We start from the raw sequence: 21,066 nt of genomic DNA on the forward strand, positions 1-21,066 counted from the left end.
TTTTGATTAGGATCAACAAAGAACTCATCCTTACAGAACAAAAAAAAAAAAAAAAAAAAAAAAAAAAAAAAAACCCTCCCCTTCTGCGCATTTGTTTAAAAACTCTCTTCTAATTTTTTGTTTTTATGGACAAAAACCCTAAATAAATCACAAGTATAGTTGCTCTTACAGTCTTACTTGGCAAAGACGAGGCTTTTCGTCTTTATCCGAAAGTGATGAGGACTTTGGGTGGCCGTTTACTAACTAGAAATTTCTGAAAACTGGAAAATAGAAAATAGAAAACATATTTATTAGCACAGTTTTTTCATTTTGAAAATTGAAAATAATTTTTCAGAATACTCTCTAAATGGAAAACATAATCATCTATCATCTATTGAGTTATATCTCACTATAATCACATTACTATGATTACATTCATTATCTTCTTATTTTACTTATCACTATCTTCTATTTTTTCTACTTACTTTACTTATTTAAACATAACTTATTTGCTTACAATTTAAAGTTAGACATTATTTACATTATCAAAATTAAGAATTGAACTCTATATAATGTTTTAGATTTTGACTGAACTCAATAGATTATTAGTTCAAATATTTTTATTTATGTTACATCGTAATACAAGTTCGGTCCAGATATCGAAAATTGAAATCTCACATATACTAAAATTCAAAGTAAAAGTTATATATTCATATACATGTCATTCAAATGAATATATTCAAAAAAATATTAGCTAAAAAAATATTAATATTATCTAAATTAAATTTTAGGTGAACTTACCAGGACTATGTGGTCTAATGGTACCCGGGTTGGATTTCCATTTGGAAGATTATAAGTTCGAGCCTCAGTGGAGGCGTTATTGGTTCTTTGTGTTTCAGTAGGTTGAGAAAGTATATGAACAGATACTACAATGTAATAGAGCCAGTAACTTTCAAAAAAAAATTTTAGGTGAACTTAGTAGGTATATTTTTTTAGCTATTATGTTATATACAGATATAAATTTTGTTCAATTATCCTATAAAAATCTTACATATATTAGACTTAAAAGGAAAAAATAAAAAAAGTTAAATTTATTCCATTTAAACCAAACATATGTAAAAATATTTTGAATATAAGATCTAAAATTCACTCAAAGTTAAACTTGTGTTAATTTTATAAAGTTAATCTAAAAAAAATAAATTTGAAAAAATAAGTGTTAGCAAGCAAGTTTTCTAAACATAAAACAGAAAATGAAAACTAAAAAATTAAAAAACAAAAAATAGATAACAGCTTTTTGTTCGTAAACGAACCCTGGGGTTTTCTTCACTAAATTAAAATAATGATATGATATGGGATAATTACTTTTTGATCATCACAGTTGCCAGTTGGGTTTGGATATGGGATAATTATTTGTACTTGTTGATATGGCTGTAGGAGCAAAAACTAGAATTGCCGACTGTAGGGATAAAGGTTCAAAAAATATAATAATAATCATACGAAAAAGATTATTATTTTTTGAAAAAATTAGAAAATCTAACCAAAGGCACGAATGAGATTTTATGGCTAGGTTGTAAATATGAGTCAAGTTGCATTTTCTTCTTAAAATCTTATTTGCTACCTCCCAAAGGTGTTAGAAGCGTTGCAGCCTAAGTTTTTCAAGATAAAACGTACTATGGTTCTAAGTTTTGAGCACTTAACTTAGAACCTGTGGGAAGAACACAGAAGGTAGAGAATGAAAGAAGAGCAGGGTTTTGAGAGATGAAAGGTTAGATTCGTTGTACAAAAAATCACCTGCTCTTCCACAACTTATATAGGAGTTGAAGGATTAAATAGCTTTTAATCATGACATTTAGAACTGCTATTAACTCAATCAATATAACCCCTGTTACAGCTGACCATTAACTTGAGAATTAATTCTGTAATCAGATGAATTAAGACTTAGAACGGTCGCTCCCCGAGTCTTACTATGAGACGAGAGGTTAACCATTCTGCCAAATCCGAGTCGACCGAATGGTAGCAGCCCACTACCATGAGCCGAGCGGCTCTGTGTTGAAAAAAATCATACGAAAATTTGGCATAGGCCAAACACGAGTTGATCGAATGGTAGCAGCCCACTACCACGAGTCGAGCTGCTCTGTGTTGTAACGGAGGTGTCAGCACACACTAGTCAAGCTTTTTCAGGCTCATTTTGGTATTTTGATTTACACCTATTCCCTTAGGGGCAAGAGAGTGCCTTTATGCCACACAATTCAATAAGTTTTAGAAAGGCTCGCTTGTATAAATAGTGGTGCAAACCCACTTCCCAAATCAATGTGGGACAAAGGCTACCTTAAAACCTTTCCCTTTATTTTTCCAACTCAAATGTGTTTACTTCGAAAATCAATTTCACATTCACCAAATATTCGTTTTGAACGTACAATTTATCAATCTCTTTATCTCACCACGAAAAACTCAAATTACTTTGATCCGACCCAAATAAAAAAATAAATCCTACTAATATTAGTACCACAAAATAATCACTTATTATGTCATTTTCAAACTATTTTCCAACACCGACAACACTAGTACGAGGAACGACAACATATTTATTATTGGCACTAGTTTTTTACGCGCATTGCGCGATTGGGATAATGCCCAATATTTTTTTTTAAATAAGTACTCTAAAGTATATAAATGCAAGATTATATTGGAATTGTTCATGCATAGATACTTGAATGTTGAATTTGCGTATTTAAATAGGTAATTCTAAGTTTACACGCATCTTCACAGACCAAGAACTACGAGATCAACCCTTTCATTCTGGGGTAACGGAAGGATCGTACAATGGAGATGTTCGCCTTTGGAATGAAGATGGATGAACAAGAACTTGAGTCAGGAACTGATGAAATTCGGGAAAAATGCAAGATAATATAGTCAAGATTAATTATAATTGTCAATAAAATAATTGTATAGGTATAGTTGAAACCAAATACGGGACATAAAGGAGAGCAAATAAAAATTAAGGCATAAAATATTAAATATATACTAATATTGAATAGCTAACTGCTAATTGCCAAACAAGGACATTGCAAGGTAGTTTCCCACTTCAATTTATTGTGTAAATGATTTAAATACTCTTTTTGTCAATAAATCCCAAGGTAGTTTTTTTTAATGCTACTGACTCTATTACAAAGTAGTATCTGTTCCCCAATGTAGTATCCCCAAGGTAGTTAATATGATTGGTTTAATTATATATATATTTTTTAAACATTTATTATTATTATTATTATTATTATTATTATTATTATTATTATTATTATTATTATTATTATTATTATTATTATTATTATTATGTATACCCTTAGGTCATTTTACATGGTAATCTAAACAGCTAATTTTTTCAAATATCTTTTTACCAATCGTTGATATAATTCGATAGTCAAATTCGCTAATATAATCCGCTAACGCTAATCGCTAATTGCGGATTGTCAAACAAGGACATTGCGAGGTAGTTCTCACTTTTTGTTATGAGATTTGAATACTCTCTTTGTCAACAAATCCCTCAAGTAGTTAATATGATTGGTTTTATTAATTATATTTTTAAAATTTTTTCATGGTATTAATAAAATACTTGGTAAATAAATATATAACATTATTTTGTATTATAACTTTGATATTTAATTAAAAAAATAGTGCACAAAAAAAAGATAATAGACAATGTAGTGAATATAATCAATTGATGAATTTGAATATAAAGAATTTTTACATTGGAGAAATATAAAGACAATATAACTAATAAAATTATTTCTCTTAATTAATTTATTGATAATGAATAATTTTTTTTTATAAAGACATTGTAGGGATAATGTAGCGAATATAATCAAATGATGAAATTGAATGTAAAGAATTTTTATATTGGAGAAAAATAAAGACAATATAACTAATGAAATTATTTATCTTATTTAATTTATTGATAATGAATAATTGTTTTTTTTAATAAAGAAATGCATATATATGTATGTATTATTTTTTGTCAGCTACTAAATTATTATTTAATTTAATAAGAGTAAAATAGAGTACTAATTATGTCAACTTTGATTGGGATGTGGTTCGAACCTAAGACCTTTCTTATTTAAATCAATGAGTAAGTTAACGGTGAACTAACAAAAATTAACGAAAAATATAATATTTAACGGAAAAGTTAACGGAAAATCATATTCATTAAGGATAAATTAGTAAATCTTAAGAAAAAAAATTAAAATCTGATCAATCTGAGCCATTCATTTGATTAAAAAATTTGACCGCCATTTTTTCTACCCATTATAGGCCTAACTTTCTTGGGTTCTTATTAGTATAGTAGATAGATAGTAGATAGATGTGTTTGGCCTGATCTCTACTATACCCTGGTTTCCAGCTAACACGTACTATATACAGTATATATATAATGGCGTGTTGACTTATGGGAATATGATCGTACTACACTGGGTCAGTTTTTAAATTTTTAGTCTCGTTGTTATAAATAAATGAGGTTATACTAAATACTAATAGTATAAATTTAATCTTTAATGGTTTAACACTAATACTTTAAAATATATGACTCTTCTTTTAAGTCACAGAATAATTTTGGCATTCTCATTTAATTATATCATAATTATTGTGATAGAGAAGTAATTTGGAAAAAAAGTTTATGAGTTTATTATAGATTTATTTTTTATTTCATAAGTAGCTAGATCAAAAATAAATATTAAGTTCTCTAAAATTTGAGATCATGTATTATTGCTTATCTTTCACGGCACAAATTCGGCCATGGTAGTGCAATACAGTGATTTCGCAACAAACAAAAGAAAACGTTTTACATATTTTATCTATGTATTTAAATAAAATATAAAATAATTATTTCAATCTAGCTGACACATGTATTATTGACCCTCCAACTTTTGCGAGGTAATAATGGGTCCCTCTTTTCAGAAGGTGTCAAATTTTGACAGTTTTGGATGCTTGACCGTACCAATTAATGGAGACATTAATGATTTAGGCCAACTCCAATGCATTACAATAAAGTTTTCCATCAACAAAAATATTCTCATCCTATTTTTACAATAAATTCTATTCATCTAAAATTCATTACACTAAATTCTATTTTTACACTAAAATAATTTATTTTTTTATAAATTAAAATTTTAATTTTTTTTTACTTTAATTTGTTAATATAAAATTTAATTGTAATGCAAATAATATTTTTATTCTACAATAATATAACATATAACAACTATTACATTTAATTTTTAAAATTACCATATCGTTCCCACATATGCTCAATCAATGTATTACGAAATGTATAATACTCTTCTCTGTGTTTTATTTGTCTATGTCGAGCCAGAAATTCTTGAAAATGCAGACCCGATTAATGAAAACAACAATGCAAGCAAACGTCCTACGGGAAGGGAGAAGGAGAAAAAGAAGATGTTGGAGGATGAAAAAGATGAAAATATCTTTTTCCTTCCTCATGTAACCGTCTCTCTCCTTCCCCCTTTATATTGTAACTCAACAGTAAGAAGTGCATGAAATAATACTCTACATTTTCATTCTCCCTTCTTCTCCATAGCTTCCTATGAAATCCTGGTACTCTTGCACAGACTGCCACCTTAACATGGCCTCGACCATCAGGGCCAGCGCACAGGGCCCCCAAATATTGCATACGAACTACGAAGTATATATATGTGTATTGTGCTTTGTGCCCCCAAATTCTGGGGCACTTTTATTAAAAAAAATATTATTTTATATTTATATTTTATATATTAGTCTTATGGATAAAGAAATCAAGACGGTTTAAAATTCTAAAAAGTTTAAATTTTTAATTCTTAAGTACTTGATTTACGTATAGAGGTATAGTCCTATAACTTATAGGAATTGAGGCGGGCCTATTTGATTATTGTAAAAATTATTATATATAAAGAGTAAAAAATTACTCTTATTCCTATTATAAATTTATAATGCATACACACAAGATTTGTATTCACAACGCAAGAATTCGGTTTCAGTAATCATTAAATTGAAATGCGTTGTTTGTGTATTTTTCATCATCAATTTTTTTATTCTTCACGATAAAAGGATGAAATTATGTAAATAATTAAATATTTTAATTCTTTAATTTTATTCACAATTTTAAAATTATTAATTCAATAACTAACCCTAGCTAGGATTTTTTTTTATTGGTGAATAACAATCTAATTTCTTGTATTTTGATACTACAATTGCAATATCAATTAGTCTCGACTATTTTCATTACTGTTGTTTATGCATAAATAAGTTTTTTAAAGTTCAAGTTGTTGAAATCTTACTTATGATCAAATATATATATTGTAAGAAAGACTCAATGGATTGGTGAATAATTTTACATCTAAATATGACCGAAGAAGAAGAAGAAGAATGTCACTTTTCAAGTGAAATTTTGAATAATAATTTTGTTATAGACTATTATATATTTTGGTACAATACAATATATCTTTTATATATTTACAATTATACACAAAGGGGGCCAATGTTAATTTTCGCACAGGACCCCAATTTTCTTAGGAACGGCCCTGTCGACCATGCCTTCTCCAGAGCGGTCAGGATGCCCCAACCACCAGCGAATCAACCCAGGCATGCGTGTGCATGAGTCCTCACTCGCAGCACATGCAAAATCTTCAGTCCCCTGCTAGTCCTCCACTACATCGTCAAGGGCTTTGGCATGATCCTGTTGCTGTTTTTTATGCTCCTCCTACAAAGTTTTGTGTTCCTCCTGAAGGGCCTGGTGCTCCTTCCCCAGGGTTTTGTGTTCCTCCTAAAGGGCCTGGTGCTTCTCCCCCAAGGTTTTGTGATCCTCCTGAAGGGCCTGTTGCTTATCTCCTAGGGTCTTGTGCTCTTGTTGCAAGGTCCTGTGCGCTTCTTTTAAAGCTTTCGATCAGTTCTCTCATTGTGCGTCTACGAGCCTCCTCTTCCCCCCGGAGGGAGCGCTTTACACCCTGTTGTGCCTTCTCTAACTCGGCATACTCCCGAGAGGCCTCCTGCAAGCGCTGGTGAAGCCCGGTGGTTTGCATAACCATCTGCGCAAAGGGTTGAGACACCAAGCAAAACACGTCAAAAAAAAAAAGAGGGTGGGGGGGGGGGGAGCACCTACATTCATGGAATCTCCGACTTAGCGGGAACTCAAGGTCTCCATCGGACTGCTATCAATCCAGAAGCGCCGTGGGACTGCTATCAATCCACATGTTCGGGATCGTAGGGATGGAGGCGGGGGCGGCCCGACCAAGTCGAAATCCTGGCAGCCAGAGGGTCACGAGCGTCATACTCACCGGGAGGGCTTGGCGTAGCTAGCGTCACGGCCGAAGGAGGCTCATGAGAGGGGGAGTCCACGACATGGAAGGGAGTGAGCGGGGAGAACTGAGCGGGCAAAAAATGAATGTTGGAATCCACTCAATCCATGGTAGGGTCGTCCATGAGCCCCACCGACGATGCCCCTTCGTCGTCTTCATCTTCGTCATCAGAGGCGGCCTCCGAGCTAGGAGCTTGCTGTCGTTTACGAGTCTGGTAAGCTCTAAGCATTTGGGAGGTACTTTCGAGGGGAGCTAGAAACATCAGATAAGGCTGTAAGTACAACACAAGCAGTGTAAAAAAAAAAAAAAAAGGGAGCATATCCATAGGTGGACCGGTGCTGAGTTGGTGAAGCCGAGAGGGATCATGATACCTACGATGGTCATGAGGACCGTCGGCGCACAGTCGCGCCCTATCAGTATCCAGACCTGAATAGCCGGGAGGCGTGTAGAGAGGAGGGCGTTGCACCCACACATTACTAAATCCCAGCCCAAAATCACTAGTGGGATAATGAAGGTATACGAACTTCTCCTTCCAGTTTTTAGGAGAGGGATGGCAGAGAGGTCACGAAGGGATAGTTAGGGACGGGCTGGAGGTGGAGGAAAGACAACTCGCTTTGGCTCACGTTGAGAACATGTAAAAGTAAAGATAGGGAAGGTTCTACCTTGACTTCCCGGCATCGAGTGAGGAAACAGGTGATGAAGCGGTAACCGTTTGGAGTCATCTGACAGGGCGTTATCCCATGGCAGTCGAGAAATGCCCGAGTAAGAGGATGTGGAGGAAACTGGAGGCCTGCCTGGATCGACTGGTAATGAACGGCTACCCTGTCGGCCGCAGGTGGGTCTGACATAGTTCAGTCCTCCCCGGGCACGGTGATCTCAACATCCAGGCCCAACCATTCGTCTAAGGAATCGAGTTCGGCTCAGGAAACATTAGCACGTATGCCGCGGGGAGTGGAGGGATCGAGATGACGGACGGAAGCACCGGTGGTAGGGGGCACGAGGTGTCATAGGCGACATAGGAAGTGACCTCTGAGCAGGGCGAGGAGACGGATTAGAGAAGGCAGGTGAGTTGTTGGCAGTGATCGGCGAACGGGTGATACCAAAAAATCCCCAGGCAACGAGGTGAGTAGTAGTCGTGGCTTGCGGCGATGGTTGGTGGGAGCTCATGGCGTGAGTAGCGCGGGTGCGCCGAGTTTCCGCGGTGGGCGACGTGACGAGCCCTAGGGCGGGGGCGTGACGTGTATTGGGGGTAGGCAGTTTGCGTTGTGAGAGCTGATTCTAGTGGGAGACCAGGAAATATGAATGTGAAGGGAGGAAAAGATAGCTTTAAATAGGAGGGGGGGGGGGGTAGTTGAGATTTTATGGGGGAAACCAGTTATCTAATCCGAGTGGGGGAAAGACTGAGTAAAATCCTACTTCTACTCCAATTAGGTATCAAGATACCTAAAAGGAGTGGGGGACTTGTGATGGGGATATTGGGTATGGGCTAGAAACCAGGTAGGCTGGGGTCATTGGGCCTAGGGTTACGGGGGAGTGTTTGGGCCGGGGCAGGACGCCACGGGGTGGTCGGAAGAACCGCCGGGTGGGGCGCGGGCCTGACGCCCCCCCCCCCCCCCCCCCGCCCGCCGCCAGGGCACGGGGCGGTGGCCGCTACCATTGCCCATGGCCAGGGCGGGACGTTGGCTGGGGCACTGGCAACGCCGCACCCAGTGCGCCTAACACGTGGCTGGGCGCGGGCCCGTCGCCCCGTGGCAGGGGCGCTGCCTACGGCGCTGTGGCAGGTCGCCCGGGTTGGGGGTGCGTGCGTAGGGTGTGCAGGGTGGTGCGCGTAAGGGGAACAGGAATTTCGGAAGCAAGGTAAACGTGCGGATTGGCATACGGAAAAGTAGGGAGTGGCGACTAAAGCACTTGGGGCATGTGGAGGCCCAGGAGGAGAGGGGGCAGGCTATAAATAGGGGTCCTGGATCCTTAGCTAAGGGCAACGAAATTACGACAGGCACTACGGTCTAATGGTCTTGATCTCATACTCTCAATCCAGTCACCTGGGTTCGATTCCTACTAGTAGCATAGTTAATTATAGCCCACCTTGTGGGCCTTGTTCTTTGTATTTGGGCCATTGTTTTGGGGCCTGTACCTCGGGTTTTGGCAAATTATGTTGTGCATCCGTATGCACCATGCATGGTGCATAAGGATGCAAAAACGATGTCGTTTTATTAAAAACGCGCGTCTCACTTAAAACCATGCATGGTGCATACGGATGCACAGCATAACTATCCTCGGGTTTTGTACGCATTGTTCTGGGCCTAGCGCCCTACCCCCGTTCTGTAGCTCTGTACCTGGTTTATGGTTAACCAGTCCCAATAAAACCAACAGGTTTAATCTTACACTACTATATAGTTGTCAAAATATAAAAACATGTCCCTTAAGCTGATCTATTATGTTGCATGAAAACTCTCACCACAATAAAAAATGATGTCATTTCGCGTAATTTTTTCATGTGACCCACTGCAACATACATTTTTATAACACATAATGTATATTATCTTAACTCATAAAGTATATTATCTTACTTCAAAAGTGTCGTTATTCTAAAACATAATGTATATTATTCTAACACATAATATACATTATTCTACCACATAAAATACATTATCTTCTAACTCATAAAATTTAACAACGTCATTTTGGACCGTGGTAGTGGAGCACGGTCTAGACAATAATTTGCCCTATATGTAGTATGTACTTTGATATCAGAATTTAGGACACTTTTTACTAGAGGTGTGCAAACAATTAATTCAATTCGATTAACTGTCAATTGACCTTTTGCTTAACCGATTTAACCGAAATTCTAAATCTTCTAAACATTAATATTTGATTTAAACAACACTATTTTTTTTTTAAATACTCATAGTTCTTTACAAGGTACTCCCTCAGTTCCATTTTATCTGACATACTTACTATTCATTGGTCAAATTTTTTTTTTTTACTTATTTTTAAATTTGATTTTTTTTTTGTGTGTTTAATCGTACTTTTAGTGTAGTTTTTAAATATATAAATTTTGTATACTAATACTAAACTTAATATTATGAAAAATTGAATTGAAAATAACTTCAATCAAGCCTCATTAACCGAACCAGACACATAAAATGGAACGGAGGAAGTAATATCTATTTTATACTTATTATTTATTTAGAATGTTAACAGAAATATCATCACACTAGATAGCAGTTGGCTTAAACTACTGTAATTATTACATATTAGAATGAAAAACAATACAAAAAAATATCATTATTTTGTTTACAGAATTGAACATAGATAATTTAATTTGCTGATCAATATGAAGTAGTTGCACTTATCTTCCAGCATCTACTGACAGGGACGGAGCCAGAAATTCGATTGAGGGGGGGCGAAGAAGTAGTACGGATTCAGAAATTTTTTTCAGTAAAAGCGAAACATTAAAACAAAAGAGATAATTTTTTAAAAAAAAATAAGTTACCTAAGATTTTTTTTTATATAATCATTACTTAAAAAATATAGTTGTAAATATTGTTGGATATGTGCGAAAAATAAAACACATCAAAACTTTATAAAAATATTTATAACATAATATGAAACAATGGCCATAGGGGTAGGACTCAAAAACATGTTAATGCAAGGATTTGAACCCAAGACCTTTCCAATTAACAAACACATACCTTATTAACTACTCTAATTCCTTACTTGTTAACATTTACTAATTTTTTTATACTAATACTAACACCTATACTATATATACATATATACATACAAATATTATATATGGGGTGGGGGTGGGGTGAGGGGGGACAACTGCCCCCCTCTGCCTCCGTCCCTGCCTACTGATAACTCCATATGATGTTTTAAACTATCATATGCAGTTGTCATACTAAAAGTAGCATTAGTAGCATCATAGCCAAAGGGGATCAATGGCTCAGTAAGTAGAGCTTGTGATTCCAAGGAAGTTTTTGAATTATTAACCCATGGATGTTTTGCCGCTCTCATCAATCCACCTAGTTCTACTGCAACTTCCTTCATCGTTGGCCTATCCTCCCCCTTCACATTTAAACACCTCTCTGCAAGTAAGGAAACCTCCATTAACTCTTCAGTGTTTCCCTCACATACAACATTGTCATCAAAAATCCTAAATAATCGATTCTCTTTGAGCGAGGAAAGGAAATGTAGAGATAGATTTCTCTCCTCCTCTGGGCCATTGAAGAATACTGCCCTCCTACCGGTTAACAATTCTACTAGGACAACTCCGAAACTGTAAACATCACTCTTTTCTGTTAATTGGTGAGTTTGCATGTATTCTGGATCGAGATAACCCAATGTTCCTTGTACCATAGTTATCAACTGAGTTTGATCTTGCAGAACTAATCTTGATGCACCAAAATCAGATACCCTAGCAGTGTAGTCATTATCTAGGAGAATATTTGCTGGCTTAACATCTCTATGGATGATGAGAGGAGAAGCTGCAGTGTGCAAATAAGAGAGGACCTCAGCTGTTTCCGTAGCTATTCTTAAACGAATCGACCAAGGCATTTTGGATGCGTTGTTTTTACTATGTAGATGCTCAGACAATGTTCCATTATTTATGAACTCATAAACCAACAACGGAACTTCTGTCTCTAAACAACAACCAAAAAGTTTGACTGTGTTTCTGTGGTTGATTTGGGAGAGCACAATTACCTCATTGATGAACTGTTCAACTTGGGTTGGGTCCATCATTTTGGGTTTTTTAACAGCTACTATTTGGCCATCAAGAAGGTGTCCTCTGTAAACTATGCCAAAACCTCCTTCACCAACGATTCTAGTTTGGTCAAAGTTGTTGGTTGCTTTCTTAAGCTCTTCAGCTATGAAAATTCTTGTTGTTTTAGAAGATGTAGTGCCTTGAGCAATCATTTGTTGCAGAATCAATCCTCCATTTTCCCTAAAGAATTTATCTTTCAACTGCATTGATTTCCTCCGTCGATATCCCAAATACACACAAAAACCACTCATCAACAGCGTTATAGTGCCCAAAGAAACACCTGCAATCAACATTTCTCGATTTCTTTAGTAAGTGTTGATGAGTGATTGGAATATCAATCATATGAAAAGAGTTGCTTAATAGCAAAGGGTGTTTACCCAAAACAATGGCATTCACTTTGTTTCCATGTTTACTAGGTAATTGGCAGCCACCTTTCCCATCTTCCTGGAAACCTTCCTTGCAATGGCATGAAAAACCCCCCTGTTTATTCTGGCAAGTGGCGTTCCTGGAGCAGTTGTTCTGCCCATTTGCACATTCATCAATATCTGCAGAGCCATCAATAAACAAGAAATCTAAATAAATGAGAAACAAAAACACCCTAGCCTGATTGAAACAGGCTAAAACAAGTTAGTCAGACTGTTGACTTGATAATCATAAGGTTACAAGTTCGACTCTTAACAGAAGTGCAACCAATTGACCTTCTTGATTTGAACCGGTCAACTATGGTTTACCTAAGCTGATTTACCTCTTTGTGATCATTTGCAGGTTAGGATAACAATGTGGGATTTACTCAATGCATCTATAGTCCACCTAAGATGCACGTTAGAATATTAATGTCGGATTTACCCAGTGCAGCTATGGTCAAACCTAAGTTGATCGATTTACCTGTCAAACCTAAATTGATTTACCTCTTTGTAATCATTTACAGGTTAGGATAACAAGTTGGAATTTACCCAATGCAGTTATGGTCAACCTAATCCCTAATGCAACTATGGTCCACCTAATCCCTAATGCAGCTATGGTCAAACTAAGCTGATTTACCTTTTTGTAATACTTTGTCAGATTTACTTTTTTGTTATCTTTTGCGGATTAAAATAACAAGGTGAAATTTACTCTACTCAGATAGTGGCTACAAATTTCACTCTCATCATTCAAAAAACTTATACGTACCAAGACAACCTGGATGGAGATATGGATTGCCTTCATAACCCTTCTTACAAGAGCATCGGTATCCACCATCAGGACCTTCAAAAGGGTCACAGGTGGCGTTACCTTTGCATATGTTGCTAGAGTTGTTGCACGTATCGTTGGGGATGATCCAGTCAATGACTATCGGAAGTTTGTTGACTTCCCATTTGTCGGTAAGCATATCGCCGGAGAAGAAGAACTTGTCCTCTTTCGAATCATAAACAGGAAAGGTCAGAATAGGTTCGCTGGTTACGAGAATTGTGTAAATGAATATTTGGACCCCAGAGAAGGAAAACCGACGTAGTGTAGTCCGATTTTATGATTAAAGAGAATCGATGTTCTGGAGTCCGTTTTATATTTTTTTTATTGTTTTTTAAATACATTCGGACCATTGAAGTTTGAATGTATTCATATAATTAATTTTGTTTTTTTATTTTTTTTTTAAGAAATGCGACGAATGTATTCATAATATTTTTTTGCCGAAGAAGGTTCATGCTCAGTATGTGTCTATACTTCATATTATAATTCGAAGAAGGTTCATGCTCAGTATGTGTCTATACTTGATATTATAATTTGAATTTAGATGAAAAAATTGGATAATTAAAAATATAAACAAAGCATTATTTTATTGATGATTCAAAGTAGGACAGTTTGGGGAAGAATGAGTTGTCCTCCGACAATACCTACATCTTCTACTTCGATTTGAACCGAAGTCCATTTCATTTGGATACCTACGTGTGTGGCGCTGGCCTCGTTGATTTGGTTGCCTAGCAGAAATCGGTGGAAGGCAAGTAACTGGACCGGTACACTGAATTCTTTCGTCTACGGGGTAAAAATTACCGGCATAACAGTTCCTGTAATTTTCAACCGAGTAAACATTTGGCACTAATGGGCCGAATCCTTGCCCTCGTTAATTGCATGCTGCAATCACATGTGCACAAGGTAAGCCGTTGACGTTCCACAAGCCGCAGTTACACGTACGTTCCGTTAGATTCACTTGAAAGTGATATTGTTGACTTTGGGAAATGTAACCAGTATTTAGGGCAACACCATAGATTCCGAGGGCGTCATTGTAACGTTGAACGCTTGCACAGCTTGCCTCATTGTTTCGAGCTGACAAATCATCGGTAATGTTTGTCGTGAATCGCAGGCCGTGTTGCTACATCCCCTCTCCCGCAGTACGCCTGTCCGCAAACATAGTCCGTAACTTGTGAAAAGTCATTCGGACTATTGCCGTGACGGGTAACATCCGACAACACTTTAGTGAATTATTTAGTGACTCAAACGGATTGGTCGTCATGATGCCGTACCGGTGACCATCGTCGTGATATAATGTCCACTTATCGACATCAATGTCGGCAAGATAGGCGTATGCAGCGGGGCATTTGATTTGGATTGCCTTCATGTGTTGAAGGAATTGATCCCTTGTCACAGCAGTACCAGACTACCAGCTTCCCACACAAGTTTTCGTAACCGCCTATTTCTGGTCACCCTTGACATGACATTGCTGCGAATGTGTCTTAGGCAAAATCGGCGTTTGACACGGCCCCCCTTCAATTGTTCGACGGAATTAAACGCTGCATCGATTCCAGCGTGTCTATCCGAGACGATGCACATGGAATTGTGATGTGGAAAGACATTTTCAGCCAGAAGTCGAAGAAACCAAGTCCAACTGGCATTATTTTCGGAGTCCACGATCGAATATGCCAGTGGATAGATTTCCTTGTTGGCGGTATATCCGCAGGCTAGCAGGAGATGGCCTTTGTACCGGTTGTACAAGTGGGTACCGTCAACACAAATAACCGGGATGCTGTAGCGGAAACCATCTATTGCGGGCTTGAACGCTCAAAATGCGTACAAGAAATTTGCGTACCCTGTACCCCTTTCTGCGTTATGTGTGGTCATGATTTTCACAATGGTACCAGGGTTGGACAGTTGCAACTGCCGGTAGAATTGTGGTAGCTCATTGTACGACTGCCGGTAATTCCCGTACTGCATTTCAATGCATTTGTGTTTGGCATACCAAGCTTTCCGGTACGAAATGTCGACACCATATCGTTGTCTCACATCCTCTTGGATGTGTTTTATTTTGTACTGTGGATCCGCAGTGATCTTTTGAAAGATCAAATCACATATTAATGAGCTGGTGCACAGTTTGTCCGCGGGCCGCTGGTTGAATTGAACTGTGCACTCGTGGGGCTGAGTGTACTTCGTGACCTGCCATTCAGTAGATGCCCCATGCAACTTCTTTGCGGATAATGTCCACGGGCAAGATGGTGTTGAGATATAATGTGTACAGGAGACCTTCCAATTTGTCCTTTTTGTGGTTGGTGACGTAGTCCCGCCCGTGCAGCATATTGTATGTTCCTACTGCTTTTTTTAGCGTTGGAAAATCCGGGAATACCATTCCTTTTGCAATAACATTTGTGGAGGGTTTGTATGATAGGGTTTCATCATCGTCCCTCTCCGTAAAGCCGTATGCGAATGCAGTTGTTGGAGGTGGTATCGGTGAGTGGTAAGACGGAACCGTAGAATCTGGCAATCGATGACCCCGACCTCGATTCATTTGAGTAGTTACATTCATTGAATCGAAGTCGAATGGAACTGACTCCTGTATGTCTTCGTGGTCTGTACTTCCTGAACTCTCGAACGGTATGGACTCATCAGGTTGATACGTGGCATCACTTTCTGATGAACTTTCCACCATTGTTGACTCAGATGGAAGTTCCTCTGGTGGATCGACATCGTTAACTCCGAATCCGCCACCATAAATATCTCCTGTCTGAATGTACACATGTAACTCTCCGTTTGGCATTGTTTGTCGTATGAAGTATTCACAGTCTCTTTCTCGCGCAACGTGTAGTAGATAGTGTGTGCTTCCCATTGTAGCATCCACTATCACTCTTCCAATCAGCTCAACATTGTCCTCAATGTTGATTCCCATTGCTTGTCTGATCATTAACTCCATAGGAATGAGTCTAATATTTGATGGTATTGGAATAACTACTCGAGGCTGGAGTGAATAATTTATCTGTGGCGGTGCCCCACTGGTTTGTATTTCCCCACCCCGAAAAAACGAAAACATATGTAGATATAGCTTCCATTTTAAAAAAATTGCAGTTCGAGAAAATTGAATTTGGCTCTTTCTAAATATGAGATTCGCAAATGTTGTGGTGCAGTTATGGGGCTTGGTTGATTTGTTCGTATAGTAGTGTGGTATTTATAGTAGTGTACTAGAGTCCGAAATAATTATATTTAAATGTCCAACAGCTTTAGTTGTTTGTATAGTAGTGTTCTATTTATAGTAGTGTACCACAGTGTAGTCCTTATTAGCTTTATGAAAGTGTAGTCCATATCACAATGCACTTTTTTATAAAATCACTTTTCAGTAAAATAAATTTCGTGAGACTCCAACTATTGTCAAGTAGTGCCAATTACTTTTTTATTTTTTTATTCTGATAGTGTTGTCACTATCAAAAATTACATTTTATAAAATAAATTGGAGTATAGAAGGAAAATATGATAGGGTTGGTTTATGCGTACAAAACATAAAACTTAAACAAATGCCAAACAACAATGGAGTAAACTCATGCAAATATTTATTCAAACATTATGTTAACTTATTTGGAAAGTAGATGTTTAAATTCTTCAACGATTGCATCCAGTTTCATCGCGTGCTCGTGATTCTCACGTGCGAGTTTATCTTGCATACGAGCTAAGATTTCCTCATTTGAATATGTGTTTGTATTCGGTACGGTTGAGTTGGAACTTGAAGCGGAATTAGAACTACATGCTCGGGAATCATGTCATTGACTACTTATGAATCTGTTGAAAGCTTGAATGGCTTCATCCCTCGAGTTGTATGATTTATACAAGTTGTCGCTATAGCGATGCACTTGAGTTTTTGCATCCTCCCAATTGTCATATATTCTCGGTTGGCGACCAACAAACACAACATACGTTTTTCCCTAATAAAAATCATATTCATGTTAAAGACGAAATTTTAATTAAAAAAAAATAGTAAATAAAACTATACCGTACCATATGAATTGTTCAAACGAAGATGATGAATGCTTTGAAGTTGTAGAATGGGAACTGCAATGAGCAAGTAATCTTCAATGTGAGCAGGTTGCGGTAATGTAGAGCAGGCTATAAATAGGCCTATAAAGAAATTATGACTGAATATATTCCCTTAGATTGGTTTTGAGAATTACCTTATCGTGAAGAATATGTTTGGACTTTGTTGGAAAGAATATATTCCATTACAAGGCAAGAATGGTCCATTTCATCATTTCCAAGACGAATATATTCCCCGAAGCTATTGCTATGCTGCCATGAGTGTGAGAAGACTAGTCATTTAATAGGAAATGACTATTCGTATTGCTATTGTGAAAAAGTATTACATTTCCGAGGTAAAGACAGTCCATTATATTATTTCTGAGACGAATAAGTATTACATTTCCGAGGTAGAGACAGTCCATTTTATCATTTCCGAGACGAATATTTTATTTATTCACGTAAAGTCTGGAAAAAAAAAACAAAATATATGTAAAACACGGACCCGGACGGTCCGAGTTTTACTTTTATAAAAATTAAAACTTAAAAATCGTAACATAATGTTCCGATTTTAATATTATTTTTTTGTTAAAATCGGACCGCAATGGTCCGAGTTTAACCATTCGCGGGGTCATTTCTAAGACACATATATTCCCGAGGCGCAGTCATTTCTGAGACAAATATATTCCCGAGGTAGAGACAGTACATTTTGTCATTTCCGAGAGGAATAGATTCTCGACGTAGAGACAGTCCATTTGATCATTTCCGATAAGAATATATTCTCAGATTGTACTACTATTGTGTAGCAGTATGAGATGACTACTCCTTTAATATGAATGACTATTATTAACATTGGTTCTGTAATTTGAACCGAATATATTCGCTTACATTGCTTCTTTAAGTTGGAAAGATTTTTTAGAGACACTGCATATTCGCTCACATTACTTGTTGAACTCGCAAATATTTTATTTATTCACGTACATGTTGGGTAAAGTGTGAAAAAAAAAATTAATGTAAAACTCGGACCCATACGGTCCAAGTTTTACTTGGTTAAAACTTAAAAATCGGAACATAATGTTCCGATTTTATTATTTTTTTTGTTAAAATCGGATCGCAATGGTCCGAGTTTAACCATTCGCGGGGTCATTTCTGAGAAAAATATATTCCCGAGGTAGAGAAAGTCCATTTTATCGTTTCCGATAAGAATATCTTTCCTGATTGTACTACTATTTTGAATCAGTGTGAGATGACTACTCCTTTAATATGAATGACTAATACAAATGACTATTCGTAACATAAATTATTGTATTGCAGTATAAATACATGCAACCATCATAATAAAAAAAATAACATCAGTGCCAACATATTTTTATTACCAAAGATATTCTAATTTTCAGTTGTTTGTATACACTACGTTGTGAGAGATGGAAATGTGAGCATCATACAGTTCTAACGAATTTCAGCTATCGAACGGAGTGAAAATAGTTACATATTTTATTCATACAATACACAATTGGTGTTATTGTATGTTCTCATTAGTGAGAGAGCAGTGACGAACAAATTACATGTTTGTCGTTTCACAAACGTGGTTAATGGTAATGAATGTTTTAGGGTTTACCATTACATTCCCCACCAGAATAAACACCGGACGTAGAGCCGAGCAATTTTTGCAGAGTTTTATTGATGGTGAAGTAGGTTATCAGTTCCACAATGAGGAGATCCGGTGTACGAGTTACAAATGTTTAAATTTTGTTTTTTCTCATGTTGTTTGCGGATGTATTATGTTTTTCTAATATGGTGTTTCGTTTAAAAATGCAGTTTGTAGAATTACTCGCACACTCGGATCTCATGACAACATTTTGGGCGGCACAATAAGTTAGTTTATCGTTCAGTTCGTCGGGCCATGGTTCTTTGCATTGACGTACTGCATGTTTGAACACCTTGTTGAGCACGTCAACCGTACCCCACAACTATATCACGGTCCGTCCGACCCGTGGGTGTTGCATGTTGAAGCAATGTCTTGTAACGAAGACTGTGAAGAATTTCTTAATGCTTATAGAATTGAAGAGCATGACCAAATAGTCATGCGACATGTTGGTCGTTTTCAATTTCAATTTTTTGTCATAAGAAATAGGACTCAAGTTCAACTACAACATGCCCTAGGTGATGGGGACAGCCGTGACATAGCTCCTGATAGTACCGGTGGAATAATTGTTGTACCAACGAGGTCGAGCATCCATCCTAGTGTTTCGATTGAATCACTTATAGGATGCCGGACATTATTGATTGATATCCGTGAGTTTTCTCGTGAACAGTCGCTACTAATAGACTTCATTGTTGCAGCGGTGACTGATTGTACAATTGCCCCGAGAATGAACAATTGTTTTGATACAGGTATGGCAAATGATCGTGTGCATCCCGGGCCACTACAAGAGGGTTCGTTACCATTTCAAACCCGATCAACGAAGTCATTCTCAGTCACCGTTGCAGCAATGAAGTCTATTAGTAGCGACTGTTCACGAGAAAACTCACGGATATCAATCAATAATGTCCGGAATCCTATAAGTGATTCAATCGAAACACTAGGATGGATGCTCGACCTCGTTGGTACAGCAATTATTCCACCGGTACTATCAGGAGCTATGTCACGGCTGTCCCCATCACCTAGGGTATGTTGTAGTTGAACTTGAGTCCTATTTCTTATGACAAAAAATTGAAATTGAAAACGACCAACATGTCGCATGACTATTTGGTCATGCTCTTCAATTCCATAAGCATTAAGAAATTCTTCACAGTCTTCGTAACAAGACATTGCTTCAACATGCAACTCCCACGGGTTGGACGGACCGTGATATAGTAGTGCCGTACGGTTGACGTGCTCAACAAGGTGTTCAAACATGCAGTATGGCAATGCAAAGAACCATGGCCCGACGAACTGAACGATAAACCAACTTATTGTGCCGCCCAAAATGTTGTCATGAGATTCGAGTGTGCGAGTAATTCTACAAACTGCATTTTTAAACGAAACACCATATTAGAAAATCATAATACATCCGCAAACAACATGAGAAAAAACAAAATTTAAACATTTGTAACTCGTACACCGGATCTCCTCATTGTGGAACTAATAACCTACTTCACCATCAATAAAACTCTGCAAAAATTACGTCCGGTGTTTATTCTGGTGGGGAATGTAATGGTAAACTCTAAAACATTCATTACCATTAACCACGTTTGTGAAACGACAAACGTGTAATTTATTCGTCTCTGCTCTCTCATTAATGAGAACATACAATAACACCGATTGTGTATTGTATGAATAAAATATGTAATTATTTCACTCCGTTCGGTAGCTGAAATTCGTTAGAACTGTAAGATGCCCGCATTTGCATCTCTCACAACGTAGTGTATACAAACAACTGAAAATTAGAATATCTTTGGTAATAAAAATATGTTGGCACTTATGTTATATTTTTTATTATGATGGTTGCATGTATTTATACTGCAATACAATAATTTATGTTACGAATAGTCATTCGTATTAGTCATTCGTATTAAAGGAGTAGTCATCTCACACTGATTCAAAATAGTAGTACAATCAGGGAATATATTCTTATCGGAAACGATAAAATGGACTGTCTCTACCTCGGGAATATATTTTTCTCAGAAATGACCCGTCGAATGGTTAAACTCGGACCATTGGGGTCCGATTTTAACAAAAAGAAATAATAAAATCGG

At 37.1% G+C, this 21,066-nt stretch overlaps 1 protein-coding gene across 1 annotated transcript in view; it reads right to left on the minus strand.

Moving 5' to 3' along the window:
• Positions 1 to 8,246: 8,246 nt before the first annotated feature.
• The window catches only part of LOC109193257 (wall-associated receptor kinase 3-like), a 28,647-nt gene continuing 15,827 nt past the window's right edge, over positions 8,247 to 21,066 (minus strand). Inside the window, exons 2-4 of the mRNA XM_019344096.1 lie at positions 12,462 to 12,629; positions 11,175 to 12,364; positions 8,247 to 8,594 (exon numbers count right to left, since the gene is read on the minus strand). Of these exons, the coding sequence (XP_019199641.1) occupies positions 8,247 to 8,594; positions 11,175 to 12,364; positions 12,462 to 12,629 (1,706 nt within the window). The remainder of the gene's footprint in view (positions 8,595 to 11,174; positions 12,365 to 12,461; positions 12,630 to 21,066) is intronic.

Source organism: Ipomoea nil, unplaced genomic scaffold, assembly GCF_001879475.1.
Source record: "Ipomoea nil cultivar Tokyo-kokei standard unplaced genomic scaffold, Asagao_1.1 scaffold1848, whole genome shotgun sequence".
NCBI lineage: Eukaryota > Viridiplantae > Streptophyta > Magnoliopsida > Solanales > Convolvulaceae > Ipomoea > Ipomoea nil.